General features: G+C 43.5%; 1 protein-coding gene across 1 annotated transcript; it reads left to right on the top strand.

Moving 5' to 3' along the window:
- Window positions 1–383: 383 nt before the first annotated feature.
- Window positions 384–17978, top strand: DDO (D-aspartate oxidase; the record flags this gene model as incomplete). Its single annotated transcript, NM_173908.2, is given in 5 exon segments — window positions 384–401; window positions 2403–2578; window positions 7403–7511; window positions 9377–9553; window positions 16519–17978. Coding segments are annotated over 4 exon segments (1026 nt in total). The 3' UTR covers window positions 17087–17978.
- Window positions 17979–19379: the final 1401 nt, after the last annotated feature.

The following is a 19379-nucleotide window of genomic DNA, read 5'->3' on the forward strand; positions in this document are numbered from 1 at the left end:
TCTGCTTCTAGTCGGGACTTGCTGGAATCTGGACAGGTTCACCCCTTATTTGCCACGCTTACAAATCAGCTGGAGAAATACCAGATGTGTGGCAAGGCAGAGGGTTTGTAAACTAGAAAGAGAAGGGCTGCTAAGCGTGGACCAGCCAGGGGACCGGCAGAGCTGCAGTTCCACGGGCGAGAGGAGGTCAATTGCTCATTTCTCTGGAGAATAAGTGACAGAGACACAGGCGAATGGGCCAATGGAGGTTAAGCATAGAGGGAATGTCCTTAACAAACTCCCCAATGGGAAGCAGTTTTGCTTTTCCTGGCCCTCAGGGCGCTAGACCAGCCACTAGCTGGGAAAACAAGCGCTGGTGCCAGAGCCTTCTGTGGGTTCCAAGGCTGCTTTTTCAGAGACAGGTACTTGAATCCTCCCTGCTTTCGGCTCAGGGGTGGTTCTGGACCTACTCCATGAGTTTGGGGTGTGTCTCCGTGGGGTCAGGTGACAGTGATTCACAGGTCACTGGGCCAGAAAGTACCTACCTTGCTGGGTCATTTTTTCTTTCCTGGTAGCTGGATATTCTCAGCCACGGGTTACTTTCCCTCTCAATTTATTTGAGCTATTTTAAGAAAGTTTCTGGGAAGGGGAGGCCATTGTGAAATAAGAAAGCTGGTAAGGGGACAGGTGTCTGCCTTCTGCCTCTGGGGGACATGCACGGGGCTACGCTCCAAAAGCTTGCCCCTCACATGTGGGTCTGCTGCTTGCCCGGGACCCGTCTCTTCCCTCTGCCCTGGCAATCCTGTTCTTTCTCAGCTAGCCAGCCCACTGGGGAGCAATCAGATAAACATATGGCTGAGGAAACCGCATAGTGCCTGAGAAACCAAAATAACATGCACTAAACCACATTGGAAGACTCTGATATCTCTCAGTGCCAGAGACCTTCAGAGAGAGAAGAGAGCACTGACTGCCTTTGCGCTGCTCACAGTGAAGGAGCCACCCAGCCCCCTCCTGAGAAAAGGTGAATTTTATGTGCAGGTGGCCATGATTTGTACCATGTGACCTGATGCCCTGGCTATTGCTGATTGGATAACGACGGGAAATCATGCCAAGGAAGATTTAGAGCCTCTCTCAGCCCGATAAACTGGGCTGGGGCTAGAGCTTTGTTTAATAGGGATGATGACGACCAACTGGACTAATTGCATTTTTTTTCTCTCTGGAGTTCCACCTGAGACCTATTAGGGGAAGTTAGCAAGAACCAGAAGTGGAAAGATAAGCAGGGAAGCATAGGAGGACGTGGGTGCTGACAGTGGACAGGGCTCAGTGGACTCCTGCTGCTAAGAGGTGAGGGGTTGGGAGGGCTTTGAGCCCTCATCAGTCCTCTGGTTTCTACCCTGGGAAGAGAGTATCAGGATGCCCAGCCCAGGCCCTGGACGTCTGTCTCCTGTATTTCCATAGGGACTCTCAGAAGAAGTCTCCTTTATGAGACAACCTCAGTGCATCACTTATTTACCACCTGCAAGAACTAATAAAAAACTCACGAGGCCTGGCTTAGAGATGAAGGAGTTGAGGCAAGGAGCCCATGGTTGTGCCCCAGGTTATAGAATCAGAACTCAAATCTGTGAAGGAATCCAGGCTCCTTATCTGGAAAGCCTGCTCTTAGAGGGTGAGATTTGAGGACTGGAATGTTGGGGAGAGTGGAGGGTTGGGGTGTGGGTGAGGGGGGTTGGTTTCCAGTTAAGAGTGAAGAGCAGGAGAGGAGATGTTGGGTTCGGTGGTTCAGACCTGGTGTCACATCGTTACAATTAAAAAGCAGTTTGTAAACAGTAAGAGCTGAGTTCTAAATTGCCTGTGAGCCATGCCCTCTCAGTGGCTGCTCCTCAGGAGGTCTCTGGGAGCAGACGCAGCAGTCCTGCTGCTCTTGTCCACCTCGCTGACTTCACCAACCTTCCCTTGGCCGTGCCCACAGGGAAGGTGCTTTAGGAATCAGCAGAAATCTCCTCCCAAATGCAGACGTACTTGCCTGTCCTGTGTTCTCAAGACAACTCCAGGCTGGTTTGGGGCTAATGTCTAAACTCCATGGAGACCTGCTTGCCCTCACTTTTAATGGGAAGAGAGCCCACAGGAGCTTTCTTTATCCCATGAGAAATGCTGGTAGGAAAGGTCAGATTTGAAGAGGCTGTGGACCTAGGGAAAGAACTCTCAGGGCCAAACTTTGTTCTGGATGGAATAATTCTTTTTTTTTTTTTTCTTTTTTGGCCACGCTGCATGGCTTGCAGCATCTTAGTTCCACAACCATGAATTGAACCCACGTCCTCAGCAAGGAAAATATGAAGTTCTAACCACTGGACAATCAGGGAATTCCCAAGGATGGACTAATTCTTAAAACAAGGTTTTGCAGCTCATACTTTGCCTCCTCACAGGCCCATGGATACAGTACGGATTGCAGTTGTGGGGGCTGGCGTGATGGGGCTTTCTACTGCTGTGTGCATTTCCAAAATGGTCCCAGGATGCTCCATTACAGTCATTTCAGACAAATTCACTCCTGAGACCACGAGTGATGTGGCAGCTGGAATGCTTATTCCTCCTACTTATCCAGGTGAGAGAGGGATTTTTGCTCCTCTGTCAGATATGATAGATGTGAGATAGAATGGTGTTGATGTTGGTTGACTGCCGTTTACAAAGACAGCTGGACATTTGTGTAAGTGTAACGTGTGCCTTTGACATCTTGTTGGTTCATCTGTTAGGAAAGATTCAGTTATGTTGCAGGATAGAAAGAACCTCCAAATCTTAGCAGCTTAAAAAGCAAAGGTTTATTTTCCTCTCATACTATATGTGGATTGAATATCAGCAAGGGTTCTGTTCAGTACCCAGGGGCCTAAGCTGATGAAGCAGCCACAGTCTTGAAGGTGATCAAGCCTGTAGCTGGGTGGGTGAGAGCTTTGGGGCTCCTGCCTTAGCAATTAAAGGCTCTGATCAGGAAGCAACATTCATCACTTATGATGACAGCTCATTGGCCAGTGCTAGTCACATGCTCCCACTCTTCAGAAGGAAGCCAGGAAGTACAATTCTATAAGGCTCCTAGAAGGCAGACAGACAGAAGCACTTGGTGAACAGCACTAATGGCTGCCACAGTTGGTAACTCTAAATCTTTCCACTGATAACAGTAATAACCATCAAGTCAGAAAATACTTGTAATGGGACTAACATCGTCACTTCTAAGCCAGTATAAAAAAAATTGGTCAATATGTATTCAGGACTAAAAATGCATTAATTTTTAAAAACATGTCCATGCATCTTTTCCATTTTGTATTCTTCATAAGAAATGGGAGGAGGAGGAAACAGAATTTAATAGGAAACAAAACCACTTTGCAACTAATGAAGTTTATACCCACTGTCTCCATTTCTTCATTTCCACTCTCTTTTCTCCCCTTTAATTTTTGTTTTTGTTTTTGCATCAAGGTTATACGAGCACACAGTCTAAGTAGTCAAACAGTTATAAGTTATTATCACCCCCCACCCCCAACTGCCCCAGCAATCTGGACTATGAATTGCCATGTCCATTTAATCCAGAAACTTATGTCTCCAGTCCAAGGTACAGTCTCTGAGTTACCCAACTGCTGACTCCTCCCTCCTGCTGTCTCTGCCTCTCTTTCTGGAATTGCTGTTATGCTGGGCCTCCTGGTTGGATCCTCCATACTCTTAGCTTTTTTCTCTTCCTATTTCTATTCCTCTTTTTATTTACTTTCTAGGAGAATTTTCTCAGTTTTTTCTTTTCCCTTGCTGTTGGATTTATTATTTCTCATATAGCGTTTTAATATTCCAAAGCTCTTTTTTAGTCTCTAAATTTCCCTGTGTTCTAACATACTATTTATGTTGTATGGTTGCCATCTTATCTTTCTGAAGACACTAGTCATGGTTTTAAAAAAGTTTCTTCTCCCTGCACAGTTTCTGTTGTCTCCAAGTTGTGTTTTTTATTTGATGTGCTCATTTTTCATGTTACAGGTTTTCCTTGGCTTCGTGGTCATCTTTACCTGTCTGTTGACATTTAGGAGCAGGGTCCTGACAGGAGTTTCTGAGCCTTGTATGGCGCTTGTTATCTTGAGGCTCATTGCACTGGGATGGGGGAGCTGTTTGGTTGAGGAACCTCTGATGTCACTGTATTTAGTCTTTCTTCTTGTGTAGGTCATGTTCCCCAGAGAAGAGGCTTTCTGTCTCCTGGCTGGGGTGGGTGAAGGCCTGGCTGGCAGCATTCTAGAAGGAGGAGGAGAAGCGGTCTGGGGTCTTAGCATCCAGTTTGCATGTGTTCCCTTAACACTCTTGTTTTTACTATGGTATCCTGACTTTTGTGCTTAGGGTTCCTACCCCCAAGCCCCCTCTGTTTCACCTAACAGAGAATAAACCCATCTTCTGCCAGGGTAGGAAGGGCTGTGACCTCAGCACTGCCATCTAGGAACTTGGCTTTGTCAGCAGCAGGTGCTGATGTACCTCCTAGGAGCTGCCTCGCAGGAAACAAGCACAGGAGCCTGGTGGGTGTACAGAATGCTAGTTCACTCTGGACACCTTTCTTGTGACCAGAGTCCTGGTGTCCATTTTCCAGGCATTTCCTTGCTGTGTCAGGACCAGGTGAGTGGTGAGAAGGCTGCCCAATAATCATGGAATCATCTTCAAAGAAGGAGGCTTACCTGGGAGATCATTCAGTCCATGGAGGCCCAGCTTACCCTTTGACGGGGTGGTCAGGGCCCCTGGATCAGGGTCTTTCTCTCTAGTGCTGCTGATAGACTTTGGTTTTCTCCCTGAGCTTCTTTTGGACCAGCCCCAGTGATGTCAATACTATATGGGGACCATCCTGTTCCATAGGGTTTTTATAAAGATTAAATGGGTTAATACTTGTAAAGCATTTAGAACAGTGCTGGGACACAGAGTTATGTTGACATTTCCTTTTTTAAAATTAATTTATTTAATTGGAGGCTAGTTACTTTACAATATTGTGGTAGTTTTTGCCATACATTGACATGAATCAGTCATGGGGGCATGTGTCCCCCCATTCTGAACCCACCTCCCTCTTCCCTCCACCCTTTTCCCTCCCCTCTCCCCACCCCATCCCTCTGGGTTGTCCCAGAGCACCGGCTTTGAGTGCCCTGCTTCAGGCATCGAGCTTGCACTGGTCATCTATTTTACATATGGTGATATATGTTTCAGTGCTGTTCTCTCAAATCATCCCACCCTCGCCTTCTCCCACAGAGTCCAAAAGTCTATTCTTTACATCTGTGTCTCTTTTGCTGTCTTGCATATAGGATCATCATTACCATCTTTCTAAATTCCATACATATGCGTTAATATACTATATTGGTGATTTTCTTTCTGACTTACTTCACTCTGTATAATAGGCTTCAATTTCATTCACCTCATTAGAACTGACTCAAATGTATTCTTTTTAATAGCTGAGTAATATTCCATTGTGTATATGTACCACAACTTTCTTATCCATTCGTCTGCCAATGGACATCTAGGTTGCTTCCATGTCCTAGCTATTGTAAACAGTGCTGTGATGAACATTGGGGTACACGTGTCTCTTTCAATTCTGGTTTCCTCAGTGTGTATGCCCAGCAGTGGGATTCCTGGGTCATATGGCAGTTCTATTTCCAGTGTTTTAAGGAATCTCCATGCTGTTCTCCATAGTGGCTGTACTAGTTTGCATTCCCACCAACAGTGTAAGAGGGTTCCCTTTTCTCCACACCCTCTCCAGCATTTATTGCCTGTAGACTTTTTGATGGCAGCCATTCTGTATGTCGACATTTTCTACTGTCAATACTGATAGTCTGGCTACAGTTTTCTTTTACCAGCACTTGAACATGAATTAGGTCACCAGATTTGTTTTACTCATCATTGAACTGGGATTGTCTGTTCTTTTGAGATGACTTTTGCAGTGTGTGAGTAGCAGTCACTATTTTGTGTCTTCAAGTTTGGAGTGGGAAGGGAGGGTACATTTCAATATATCCTCAGATCAGATCAGTCACTCAGTCGTGTCCGACTCTTTGCGACCCCATGAATCGCAGCACGCCAGGCCTCCCTGTCCATCACCAACTCCTGGAGTTCACTGAGACTCACGATTGTTGGGGTGTAATCCATATGAGGTCTAATTCAGTTCTTTGTGGCTTATTTTTTAATTTCCTCCTTATTTCTGAACCAGTTGATCCAGTCTGCAGTTTTGAGAATGCATTCACATGGGCACTTATTTAAAGACAATAGCAGAGATCCACTAGTAAAGAAACGTTTCCTGGCTCCTGAACAAGTGAATTGCTTTAAAGCCTACTAAGGAAATGCCCCCATTCACTTGGAAACAGGATGCCTCCAGGGGCTTTTCATCTCTACTTTCAGTGAGCTCTAGGGACTTCTCTCCAAGCAAAGCTGACCCAGGATCCTCTGCTCTGCTGCCCTTGTCTGCTCTGTGGCTCCCCTACATTTCAGCCCCTCAGGATTACTGTTCCTCAGTCCCTGTCCTGCCCCTGGATTCTCTTTCATGACCCTCCCTCAGGGTCAGATGGCCAAATACTCCATCCATAGATTTGTCTACGCTTCTGGATCAGGTTTGCTCTCTGTGCCTACACTGGGCACTATTATTTTGAGGCTTGAACCCTGATCCTGATTTCCTCCCTGGCAGGCCTGGAACCCTTCCAGAAGCTGTGTCCAGGTCCAATCCTGGACAAGGATGCCTGGGGGGTAGGGGACACTGGTCCACAGGACTCTGACAGAGAGGAGGTTCCTGGCGTAGTCCCTGCATACCCCTGGTGACCCCAGGAATGCTGCTCCAAGCTGGTCTGTGATTCCATGGAGGGGGATGGAGGTAATGGCAGCCTTGGATGGGGCTGTAGGGAGCTTAGTTTCACAATGCAGGCCTCCTCTCCTTGTATCAGGAGGGTGAGCAACCTGGGTTTCCCACTCATATGCTGTCTGTTCTTCGACCTGGTTGACCTGGGCTCCAAAGATCTCCCCTTGTCTCCTGCTGTGCTTTCAGCTTCCAGGAAAGAGGCCCTATGTTATTTCTCTCATCATCTCAATGGTGTAGCCAGCTGCTTGCCTCAGCCAGATCAGCTAATGTGGCTCAGGTTGGTTATGGACATTTCTAGGGCCTCTGGAATACGCTGAGTGCCAAAGACCCCTTTGCAGGTGGCCTGTGTATTAGACTTTTCCCTCATTGGTTGATTTCCCCTCTGTTGATTAGTCATTATATGAACTGAATCTGATAGAGCATGTCAACATTCAAAACTTCGGTCATCGTTCACCACAATGTGGTACTTTATCTAAATGTTTCTCCCTGCCTTTTTGGTTTTTGCCAGTTTGTAGAAAGAAGCTTCTCTGAAGCACAGTCATTGTCATCAGTTCCCTTTTTGTTCTGCTTTGCTTTTCTCCACCATCACAGACACACCCATTCAGAAGCAGAAGCAGTGGTTCAAAGAGACCTTTGATCACCTGTTTGCAATAGTCAATTCTGCAGAAGCTGAAGATGCTGGTGTTATTTTGGTGTCTGGGTAAGAGAGGAAATCTGAAATTATTTTGGAATTTAGAATGATCTTAACACACTTTAGAGTTTAACAGAAAATATTACTGAGTACCTGCTGTGAGCACGGGGTAAATGTCTGAGACATAGAGGTAGACTTATCCGCCAGGGCGTAGGCTACATGGATCTGGATCTGGTTTGAGTTCAGGAGAGAGAAGAGGGCTGGAGATGTAGCCTTCTGAATGTTTGGCCTGTAGATGAAAAAAGGGAAGTGGGTGATCTAGTACAGGAGAGTGTTCAGAATGAGACAGAAAGAAAGCCTGGTATTGAGACCTGCAGCAAACAATCTTTACATCTTCCACAGGACCTGTGTTGAATGAATCACTTAGAGATATAAATTCCAGTACCTTAATGACCACACCATTAGAAACCATGTATAGCACTCAAATGATTTTCCTTGCTATTTTAGAGCAGCCATGCTTTACAACATTTATTCCTATTGATGTAATGAACCCAATACTTATAAATCCAAAGATATGCCTAGCAGCTATTGATAGTATGATTATAGGCTTCTTATTAACAGCTGATATCATTCCACTTCATCAGCTCCAACCATGACTTAAGGATACAGGGTATGACCCAGCAATCCCACTGCTGGGCATTCACACAGAGAAAACCAGAACTAAAAGAGGCACATGTACCCCAGTGTTCATTGCAGCACTGTTTACAATAGCTAGGACATGGAAGCAACCTAGATGTCCATCGGCAGATGAATGGATAATAAAGTTGTGGTACATATACACAATGGACTATTACTCAGCTATTAAAAAGAATGCATTTGAATCAGTTCTAATGAGGTGGATGAAACTGGAGTCTACTTTACAGAGTGAAGTAAGTCAGAAAGAAAAACACCAATACAGTATATTAATGCATATATATGGAATTTAGAAAGATGGTAAGGATGACCCTATGCACGAGACAGTAAAAGAAACACAGATATAAAGAACAGGCTTTTGGCCTCTGTGGGAGAAGGCAAGGGTGGGATGATTTGCAGGAATAGCATTGAAACATGTATATTACCATATGTGAAATAGATTTCCAGTCCAAGTTCAATGCACAAAACAGGGCACTCAAAGCCAATACACTGGGACAACCCAGAGGGATGGGATGGGGGACACATGTATACCTGTGGATGATTCATGTCAATGTATGGCAAAAAACTCCACAATATTATAAAGTAATTAGCCTCCAATTAAAAAAAAAAGGATACAGGGCTTCACCTAACAAATCCTGGCCTTTCTTATCAATGACTTTATGTGATCATCTACAGTTTCACTCATAATTCACACCCCTGTCTCCTGTACTCCGCTCATTGCTTATTCTAACTTATATATTTTGTTTGAAATTGAGGCCAACATTTAAACTTTTGATGATTTGTTTACAGTTTATGTAAAGCATTATGCAAAACAGAAAAATCTTTCCCCCAGATGCTGCTGCTGCTGCTAAGTCGCGTCAGTCATGTCCGACTCTGTGCGACCCCATAGACGGCAGCCCAACAGGCTCCTCTGTCCCTGGGATTCTCCAGGCAAGAATACTGGAGTGGGTTGCCAAATAAGAAAAGCTGGGCAAGAGCTTTTTAGAAAAAGAGAGTTAAATTCAATCTTTAAAAGACACACAGCTTTTTAAATGTCTTATTCCAATGCCTGCCCTCCCCCTACCCCAAACATTTTAAATTTAGCTACTGAATAATATGAATCTAAGTGAACAGAAAAATAGATTTTTTTTCTCTGTACGGGCATAAGAAGTGTGTTTTTAAAATGCTTTAGAGAATGTTACATGGGTTTTACTAGAAATCTCATAAAACTTCAGGAAATTTTTCCACTTAATGTGTTTGAGTTGGCAGATATTTCAGAGTATTCCTACTGAAGAAGTGCCATACTGGGCTGACGTGGTGCTAGGATTTCGAAAGATGACCAAGGATGAGCTGAAGAAATTCCCCCAACATGTGTTTGGTCATGCTTTTACGACACTCAAGTGTGAAGGCCCTGCCTACCTCCCGTGGTTGCAGAAAAGGTTGGTTGAAGTAGACTTTACTGCTTCTTTTGTCTGTCCTACCCACAAATACATTCATACCTTCTCATAACATAGAGACTAAATTCTCTGTTGTGCCTCAGAGCTTCTGTGCACTGTGCCTTGTTGTGTATCAACGGCTGGGGCTTAGTAAACAGTCTGTGAGACACTGTGTCACAAGGAGTGAGTCACACCCAAGTTGGTAACACGTCCATTTTCTGCTTCCCTGTGCATCCTGATGCAGGGGTTGGTCCCTCTCTCCCCACCACTAAGATCCCCTCACTGAAACAGAACCTGTTTCCTCATCTATAAAGTGAGATATTTGGAGAATATGCTTCCAGCTATTCTTTAGAGAATCTTAGGCTTATTATACATTATTTTTGAATTTTTTTCTCATTAATGAAAAAGAAAATAACTCCATTATTTTATTTTGTTATTAACAAGGACTTTAAAACTGAGGGCTTATCTAAATTAGGTAATGTCTTCCTTACCAAGTTCAGCCCAAATTCCAAGAACTTGTATTTTGGCTTGGTTTTCAGGACTTCCTGTTCCAGTTGGTTAGGAAACACATCAAGGGTATCATTATTTAAGACACATTAATAAATCTCTCTTGTTGCATCTGGAAATTGCAAGCATGTTGAGGGTTGTGAAACTGGCCCTTTCAGTGCCTGAATCTGTATATTTGGTAGATGCATAGGGATAATGCAAATTATTATATAAAAGTTGGAAAAGTGACTTGAGGTAAGCAGTGGCAACAATGACTTAGTCCCAGATGTAGGATATAAGATAATTAAATGGAATAATTAATTCCACAATTCTTTGTTGAGCTTCTGTGTATTCCTAGCACTGTACTAGAAGCTAGTCAATTCTACTGAGGGTGATGGTGTATGTGTGTGTACGTGTATTGATATACATGTTAATTAACAATTACAGTAACATGTATGCTGAGTGTTAAATACAAATTTATGAGGGTGGATTGGGAGCACAGAGGAGGGAACCTAAGTCTGTTAGGCACACGTTGGGAACATCATGATATATTTTTGTAGCTTTGTAAGTGCTCATCTCACTTTTACCTCTTAGCAATTTATATGGGGCTTTTTTTTTTTTTTTAAGTTCCAGTTTCATAAAACCTACACTTTTGTGCCTTGTCTGCTGGCCCATAAACCCCTGTTTATATGTGAAATTTAAGCCACTGTATATCAGCTAATAAATGAATATTTGAGCCATCATGTGATGGAGTTACCCATCAGCCAACATTCCAGTTTTCAGGGCATCACCATCTTTTCTGAGTGGCAAGGTTAGATAGTGTTGCACTTCTGTCTTTATGAGAATACCTAGAAAAAGAACTTTGGAAGTGCCAATGCTATTGATACCTAGTTAAGGTATCATTTATCTTATCTTAATAAAATTAAGGGGAAATTATTAGGCAAGCCAGAAGTTACAGAGCTTTACTGTCAATATATGCATATTTATTTTGGGCCACACTCAACTAGTTTCACATGAGAATGTATATTACCTGAACAATTTGTTCTGCCTACTTCTAAAGTATCACCTTCTAGGAAACTTACCCCTTATTTCCATTATAGCTTTATTTTCAGTACTAACTGTGGGATCTGAAGGCCTGGGGAAAATCCTGATATCCTCTCATTAGTTGGAAGCCTGCTGTCAGCATTTTGCTTTACTTAAAATAAAAGTGGTACTTTGTGCCAGTGGGAGCCACCTCCTGACTGCAACACCATCGGGCCTGGTGACCAGCCAGCTGGGGTTCGTGCCTTGGAGCACGCTTCTTCCTGTCTGGTTTTAGGTGACAGAGTCAAGCTGAAGAGGCCCAAGGGGCTGCTCTTGCCCCAGAGAGTCTTGGGGAGGCCTTTTAAGGTCTATTTGTTTGATACACACCTCGACCAGTAACAGTGGGTGGGAACATGAGTGCCTCGGGCAGACAGTACACACGTCTGCTGCAGGAAAGCCACGAGGAGACCCTTGTCCTAGCCGTCCACCGCCCCCCCCCACCGCTTTGACCCCTCTAGGCCTGTAATACCTCAGGCTTCCGCATACTGCGCCCCCCACCCCAGTGAGGGGGCATGTAGGGGCCTCCTCTCTGTAAGATTAGCTGTCCCCCCTTCCCTCAGGCCCTGGCATCTGACCAGAAGGCCAGTGTAGAGGAGGAGGAGGGTCATACCTGAGGAAGACTTTGTAGGGCTGGGACTCCTCTAAGCCCAAGGCAAACCTCTAGAATCAAGGACCTCAGGCCAAGAAGGAGCCCAAGCCGTGTTATGGTGAGGGCGTGGGGTCCTGGGGCTCACTCTGTAGGCTGCCACCCACTCTCCACCACGGGGATGACCCAGCTGGGGAGCCACACAATCCCTGCTTGTTCCTCACGCCCAGGGTCTGTTCTATTGCCTCCTACACCCCTGCCACACAATGCGAGTGTTCAGCCTAAAGCATTCTGACTCAAAAAATGGGCATTTCACTCAGCAAGCCACACAACAATGCCTTCAATCTAAGCTCTATCCTTCTGAAACAATATTAATTTCTAGGAAAGAAAAAAACTGTTCTTAACCGCAAATTAGATCCGTAGTGTTTTTCAAAGAACAGAAGAAATCATCTCCTCAAAAAAAAAAGTATACCCAGTAATACCCAGAACAAACAAACGAACAAAACCCCCTGAAGGTTAATCAGTCATGCAGATCATGTTTTATATCGTTGGCCAGTGGAGTCATATTCTGCTGCTTTGTACTTGCCCTTCCAGGAAATGAATCATAGAGGCAGTACGTCAACTGAACCTGTCTCTTCTCCAGGCATCCTACCTAAATAAATCATCCCAGCTGGAGCAGGATGGTCCTGTCTTGGGCGGCATTCAGAAAGTGGGTGCCCCATTTCAGTGCTGGGGGCCCTGTGATTCTGGTGCATTGCCTCCTTTCCAGGGGGCCGTGCCTTAATTCCGGGGCCCAGCACTGAGCACAGCGCTAACTACACCTTCTCTCTCCTCTATGGAGTCTTCTCAGTTACTTTCCAGTCTCACATCTCCTACAGCTTCTGTTCTCCTGCTTGGCCTGACTGACAGCAGAGCCTACACCACTCCCTCGGCAGATGGACAGAAATGTGGATTGTACATCAGGCAGGAGTCTCTGCCTTACAAATGTCCAACTTGCAAAGGTCCCTTCCTGCTCACAGTGGACTCCTGCTTCCCCACATCCAACATACCCTGTGCCCGCTAGAGCAGTCTTCCTTTTCCAGGGCCCTAGGCTGCGGTCCATGGGGTCGCAAAGAGTCCGACACGACTGAGCGACTTCACTTTCACTTTTCGCTTTCATGCATTGGAGAAGGAAATGGCAACCCACTCCAGTGTTCTTGCCTGGAGAATCCCAGGGATGGGGGAGCCTGGTGGGCTGCTGTCTATGGGGTCCCACAGAGTCGGACACGACTGAAGTGACTTAGCAGCAGTAGCAGCTTAGCAGAGAATTCCTCCTTCGCCCAGCATTGGCTGCTGGCCCCTAACCAGACAAGCCATGGGCAAACATTGGCCTCAGATACAGGTCTAGTGTGAGCAGGTTTCACACCGCCCCCTGCCCCCTCCAGGCTTTCTCCCTGGTTATGCAAAGATGAGGTGGAAGGGCACCAGCCAGAAAAGTGGAAAATGATGTTTATTTTTTCTGACGATGGCAACAAGGTTAGTAGGGAAGAGATGTGGGGCAATGGCCTTGGGGGCTTCCACTGGGCCTCCAGTCGCTGCCCTAAGACAGTTGCAGGAGGAAAACCCCACCTGCTGGACTGACTAAGGGTGCCCAGCTGCTCCCCTCTGGACCACTCTGCCCACAGAAACCTCAGGTCTCCTCCATAAAGGGACCAGAAGCTGCTCTGTGCCTGAACAGGGCTTAGGTCAATTAAAACAGACAAGTTTACGGCATGGACAAGGTAGAGATGGATCTTCTGAGAAGTGGGAGATAGAATTTATTTCCCACTTATCACAGTTTATTTTATTAGAATACGCATTGCAACACAATGAGTGAGCAGTAGGGATTGTTCATCGGATGAGGTTAAAACTTTCAGGTTAAAATTAGAGTATATATGGAGAGAGAGTTATATGCTATATATTTAATTGCTTTGTAAACCTAAAATGCATTTAAAAAATTCTAACTGTGAGAAGTTATTTTAAATATATTAAATATATTTATAATATATTAAATATATTATATTATAAATAATATATTTATATTCCTGACACCAGAATATATATGTTATGTATCATATCATATATATAATGTATAATTTATATAATATATAATGTTATATATTATAAATATAATATATAATGTATATTATGTGTTATAAACATAATATATAATGTTATATTATATGTTATAAATATAATATATAGTGTACATTATGTATTATAAATATATAATGTTATATTATATATTATAAATATAATATATAATGTATATTATAAATATATTAATAGCTACATTGCATTTCTAAGAATAAACAGCGGATTTTCCCCATGAATCTATATGCATAGCATTATTTGCCAACTGAGATTTTCCATTAGTTTTTTTCTCCTCGTCTTCACACAAATGGACTGAAAATAGTTAATTTTCTGATTGCTGTTAGTAAAATATCCTGTTTCAGGCTTGAAGCAAGGATGCCAATGTGGTACCACTCTCAATCTGTTAGGATTCTTCAAAGAAGCAGAACCAATAGACTATATATATACATATATATATTTAAAGAGATTTACTATAAGGAATTGGTTCACACAGTTATGGAGGCTGAAAGTCCTGAGATCTACAGGGTGAGTTGGCAAGCTGGAGACCTAGGAGAGCCAACGATGTATGGTTCCATCTGAAGGCTGGCAAACACCGGACCCAGGAAAAGCCAGTGTTTTAGCCTGAATCTGAAGACAGGAAAAAGCTGACATACCAGTCTGAACGCAGTTCAGCAGAAGGAAGGTCAGCCTTTTTGTTCTGTTCAAGCCTTCAACTGGTTGGTTGAAACCCACGTGAAGGAGGGCAATCTACTCTACTCAGTCTAACATGTAAATATTAATTGTATCCAAAATATAGTCATAGAAACACCCAAAAGAATGTTTGGCTAAGTATCTGGGTACCTCCATGGTGCAGGCAAGCCAAAGCATAGAATTAGTCATCATATACCCAAACTAGGATTTCATACTGTCTTCAGTATTACCCAACATTCATGTCAAGTTCACTAAGTATTGGGTGCTGAGCTGGGTCATAGGTGTAGTGAGAAGCGTAAGACACTGTCTCTCCTCTTGAGAAATTTTTGGTTTATTGGTATGGGTCTCCTATATCTTGTGAAGCATGTGCGTGCTCAGTCGCTCAGTTGTGTCTGACTCTTTGTGACCCCATGCACTGTAGCCCACCTGGCTCTTCTGTCCATGGGATTCTCCAGGCAAGAATACCAGTGCTGGTTGCCTTTTCCTTCTCTAGGGGATCTTCCCAACCCAGGGGTTGAACCTGAGTCTCCTGTGTTTCCTGCATCGGCAGGCAAAGCTGATTCTTTACCAGCTGAGCCACCAGGGAAAGCCCCTGTGAAGCACTGTCATGCCCATTATTTCATCTGAACTTCACAACCATCTCTGAAGCAGGCAAGGGAGGTGTCACCCCTATAACCCAGATAAGGAAACTGAGGGTCAGAGAAGTGAGATGAGTTGGGCAAGACCTCAAAGCTAAGCTAATGTGAGGCAACTGGGACCTAAATCCCCTGGTTTCTGATTTTACATCACCTCTTATGTGGAACTTCCTTCATTCTGCCAAGCACTTACACTTCTGTCTCCCAGCTCCTTTGTCAAACTTGAGGAAGGGCACTTTGCCTCTAAGCAGTACCTTGAACACAGGCAGTCAGTCTGCATCTGCTGTACAGAGCTGCTGACAGTCTTCCTCTCCTATTAAGTCTTCTATATTCTACAAGTGACCTATGAATAAGATTGTTATTGTTTCATAGGTACATAGTTTCAGTTTCACAAGATGAAAAAAGTTCTGGAGTTGGATGATGGTGGTGGTTGCGCAACAATGTGACTGTATTAAACTTAACACCCTTAAACTGTACACTTCAAAATGGTCAAAATGGTGAATTTTGTGTTACATGTATTTTACTACTATTAAAAAAGATCATAGAACCTAGATGAACTATTTCTTTTCATTATTGACGACTTGGTCTGAAAAATCATTACCAACCACGACTGTTACTTAGTCCATCAACTGTAAATATTTTGGGTTCCTCTCTTGCTGGCATCCCTGTGGGAGATGTAAGTGGGGGACAGTGCATGTGAGCCTAACCATCTTGTTAGGGAGATAAGGGTATCACAAAGGAACATGCAAGAGTTAACAATATGAGACAAAAATGTTGGAGGCGGTAAATCTAAGAGCTAAATAAGTGGCATAAAGCAAAAGCGCTTGGGTATTTTAAAAAATACATCAGGTTAACCTGATATTTATTTAGCATCTAGAATAATATAGGGCTTCCCAGGTGGTGCAGTGGTAAGAACCTGCCTGCCAAAGCAAGAAACACAAGTGGGATCCCTGGGTCAGGAAGATCCCCTAGAGTAGGAAACGGCAACCCGCTCATGTATTCCTCCCTGGAAAATTCCTTGGATAGAGGAGCCTGGCGGGCTACAGTCCATGGGGTCTCGGAGTAGAACATGATTGAGCACACAGGAGCATGAGAATGATATAGAAACTCCATTAAATATAAAAAGGATCAAGCATCTAGTTTGCTTTGCGTTTCTGAAATAGGTTTTTATTTAGGTTCAACTTTAGGAACCTCTGGTTTGCAAGGATGTGAGACACTCAGATAGAGTACCACCTGCTCGGGCCCTGGAAGCGCTGGAGGTATTTGCTCATTGGACGGTCACCTCAGTTTTGTTTCTGAATTCCTGTCTGTCACTTCTGTAAGGGGTTGAGCAGGACGCTGGTAAGGCTCGCCTCATGGTCTCTTGTTCTCCTTAGGGTAAAAGGAAATGGGGGCCTGATACTCACCCGACGAATAGAAGACCTGTGGGAGCTTCACCCGTCCTTCGACATCGTGGTCAACTGTTCAGGCCTTGGAAGCAGGCAGCTTGCAGGAGACTCAAAGATTTTCCCAGTGAGGGGCCAAGTACTCAAAGTGCAGGCTCCCTGGGTCAAGCACTTTATCCGAGATAGCAGTGGGCTGACATATATTTACCCTGGCATATCCAATGTAACCCTGGGTGGCACTAGGCAAAAAGGAGACTGGAATTTGTCCCCAGATGCAGAAATTAGCAAAGAGATTCTTTCCCGATGCTGTGCCCTCGAGCCCTCTCTCCGTGGAGCCTATGACCTAAGAGAGAAAGTGGGTTTGAGGCCCACTAGGCCAGGCGTACGGCTGGAGAAAGAGCTACTAGCTCAGGACAGCCGGAGGCTGCCTGTGGTCCATCACTATGGCCATGGAAGTGGGGGCATCGCCATGCACTGGGGCACTGCTCTGGAGGCCACCAGGCTGGTGAACGAGTGTGTCCAAGTCCTTAGGACTCCTGCTCCCAAGTCAAAGCTGTAGGTGACCCGAAATGATAGCAAATGGCCCCAGAATCTATTAATCAAAATGTAACTTAAGTACCAGAAGAGATTCAAGTAACTTTTCTGTTGAATGAAAGTTTAATTGGACACGATTTTGTTTTCAAAATTAGAATTGATGCAATAGGTATCAGTAGACTTAAACCTACTACTGATCTAACTTAGTACTAGTTAGTACTAGCTATGACATAGGGCGTTAAGCTCTATTTTTGTTTTTAAAAAAATACTTGCTATAAATATTTCTTTTAAATCTCAGGTCCAAGGATCTAAGCTAATTCACACGGATGCAAGAATTTTGATATATTTTTTTGGCTTATAAATCCACAGGAGGAGATAATGTATGGAAAACACTTAACTCACTGTCAGTTGCAGAGCTGCCGTGATGCTCATAGGTTGTAGTCAAGTGAACACTATAATCCTTAAAAATTACACGGCGATATACAATTCAGGCTCATTCCACTTAGTGGAAGACAAAGGATGAATCCTGCTAGTGTTAATGGCAACCTCTACTTCCCCTCAGCTGGCAGATGGTAGAAGATAGTGATGATGTGTTGTTTACAGGTGTGGCATCAACTCAATTGCTGTCTGGGGTCAGCCACCTAAGGGGTGTACTTTCCATTACCACAAATAATTGAGAGGTGGCTTACTGGGTGGTTGACTTTGCCTAAGCATTTTTGAAGATTGAATTTCATGTGCAGCCAAAGAGCTAATTTGCTAATTAAGATGGAACAATCACTCTGGATGAAATATAACCGAAGAGTTTTCTGCAAGTTGTTAAAAAGTACTGAGAAGGAGTGGGAGTATGTCTCATGACACAATGATTTTGGAATTACTGAATTAATAAATCTAATCTGGATTCTTGGCTTGGTCTTTAATCCGTTCATGTGTGTTGTGAATACTCATGAGGGTTTTTGGCTGAGTGAATGATAAAGGAGATGCTATTCATTAAGATAAGGAAGCTTAGGAGAAATATATGAAATTTTTTTTTAGTGAGAATAGTTTGTTTTATTTATTTTTTAACATTGGAGAATCTCTAAGTTTGACTATATCTAATTTAAATATAGGGCCTAAATAGTTGTCATAAGATGTAATGCGTATGGTGTTTATGCAATAGTTATTGTCAAAAAGGTGTATGAAAAGTGTATACACGAAGATCAAAAAATATATGTAATTCTATTTTTAATTTTGGGGGTATATTTCTCACGTTTAGTAACAATAAGTTCTATTTTAGACATCTTGAGGGGAGTATGGGGTTGGCAAACAGCATGGGAAAGAGCCCCCAGCACAGCTCCATTCTTCTTGTTTTGTTCATTGAACTTTTGTATGTGATTTTGTGTGGGAAAAAAAAAAAAACCTGTGCTGGAAGAGACAAAGATGGAGACAGAGCATGCACGCCGAGCTCTTGATCACCCTTGCAGTAATGAAATTCCCAAGTTAAATCAAGGGTGGATTCTTTTCTATGTATTTCCATCAGGGGGCGTTGTTGTATCAAGTTCAGATATACTGGTACATTTGAAAATTTAGAAATGGCTAGAAATAAAAATTGGATATGGAGGTGTGTGGAGTATGTGGGTGATTCTTCTGAGGTTTTAGAGTTTATATGCTCAAACTTCAATTTTTTTTGAATTTTGTTTAGAGTATTTGAGAAATGTACAAGCTCAGATGGACTGAAAATACACACATACACACACACCCATCCATATACACACGTGCACTCACTACACATGATCTGTGAGAAATAATATGATAAAATGGTATTTTGAAGAGGGCATTTAACAACTTTTTAGTGGTTAAAAATGAAAATGATGGGACTTCCCTGGTGGTGCAGTGACTAAGACTCCGTGCTCCCAGTGCAGGGGGCTCAGGTTCAATCCCTGGTCAGGGAACTAGATCCTACATGCTGCAACTAGGAGTTCCCATGCCACAGCCAAGACCCGATGCAGCCAAATAAATAAATAAATAGAAATATTTTTTAAAAATGAAAATGCTCGGAACAGGTAGATTTTGGTCATTTTTACAAGTCTTAAGTGTACTCAGTTGTTCCTTATGCCCACCGTTTAGATCCTGCAGCATTTTCATTTCCTGTAGGTAGGTTCATACTCTATGATTATTGCCTATTTGCAACAGTCTAAGCAATTACTCTAATTTAACTCTTCATTTTATATTCCTAAAGCCTAACATTATAAGACTGAAAAATTAGAGGCTTCTGGAGAAAGTGGTCATGGCTACATGCCCTGATTTCATTTTTACTATTAAATATGTGATTCTTCTCTTAA

Source organism: Bos taurus, chromosome 9 (genome assembly GCF_002263795.3).
Source record: "Bos taurus isolate L1 Dominette 01449 registration number 42190680 breed Hereford chromosome 9, ARS-UCD2.0, whole genome shotgun sequence".
In the NCBI taxonomy this organism is placed as follows: domain Eukaryota; kingdom Metazoa; phylum Chordata; class Mammalia; order Artiodactyla; family Bovidae; genus Bos; species Bos taurus.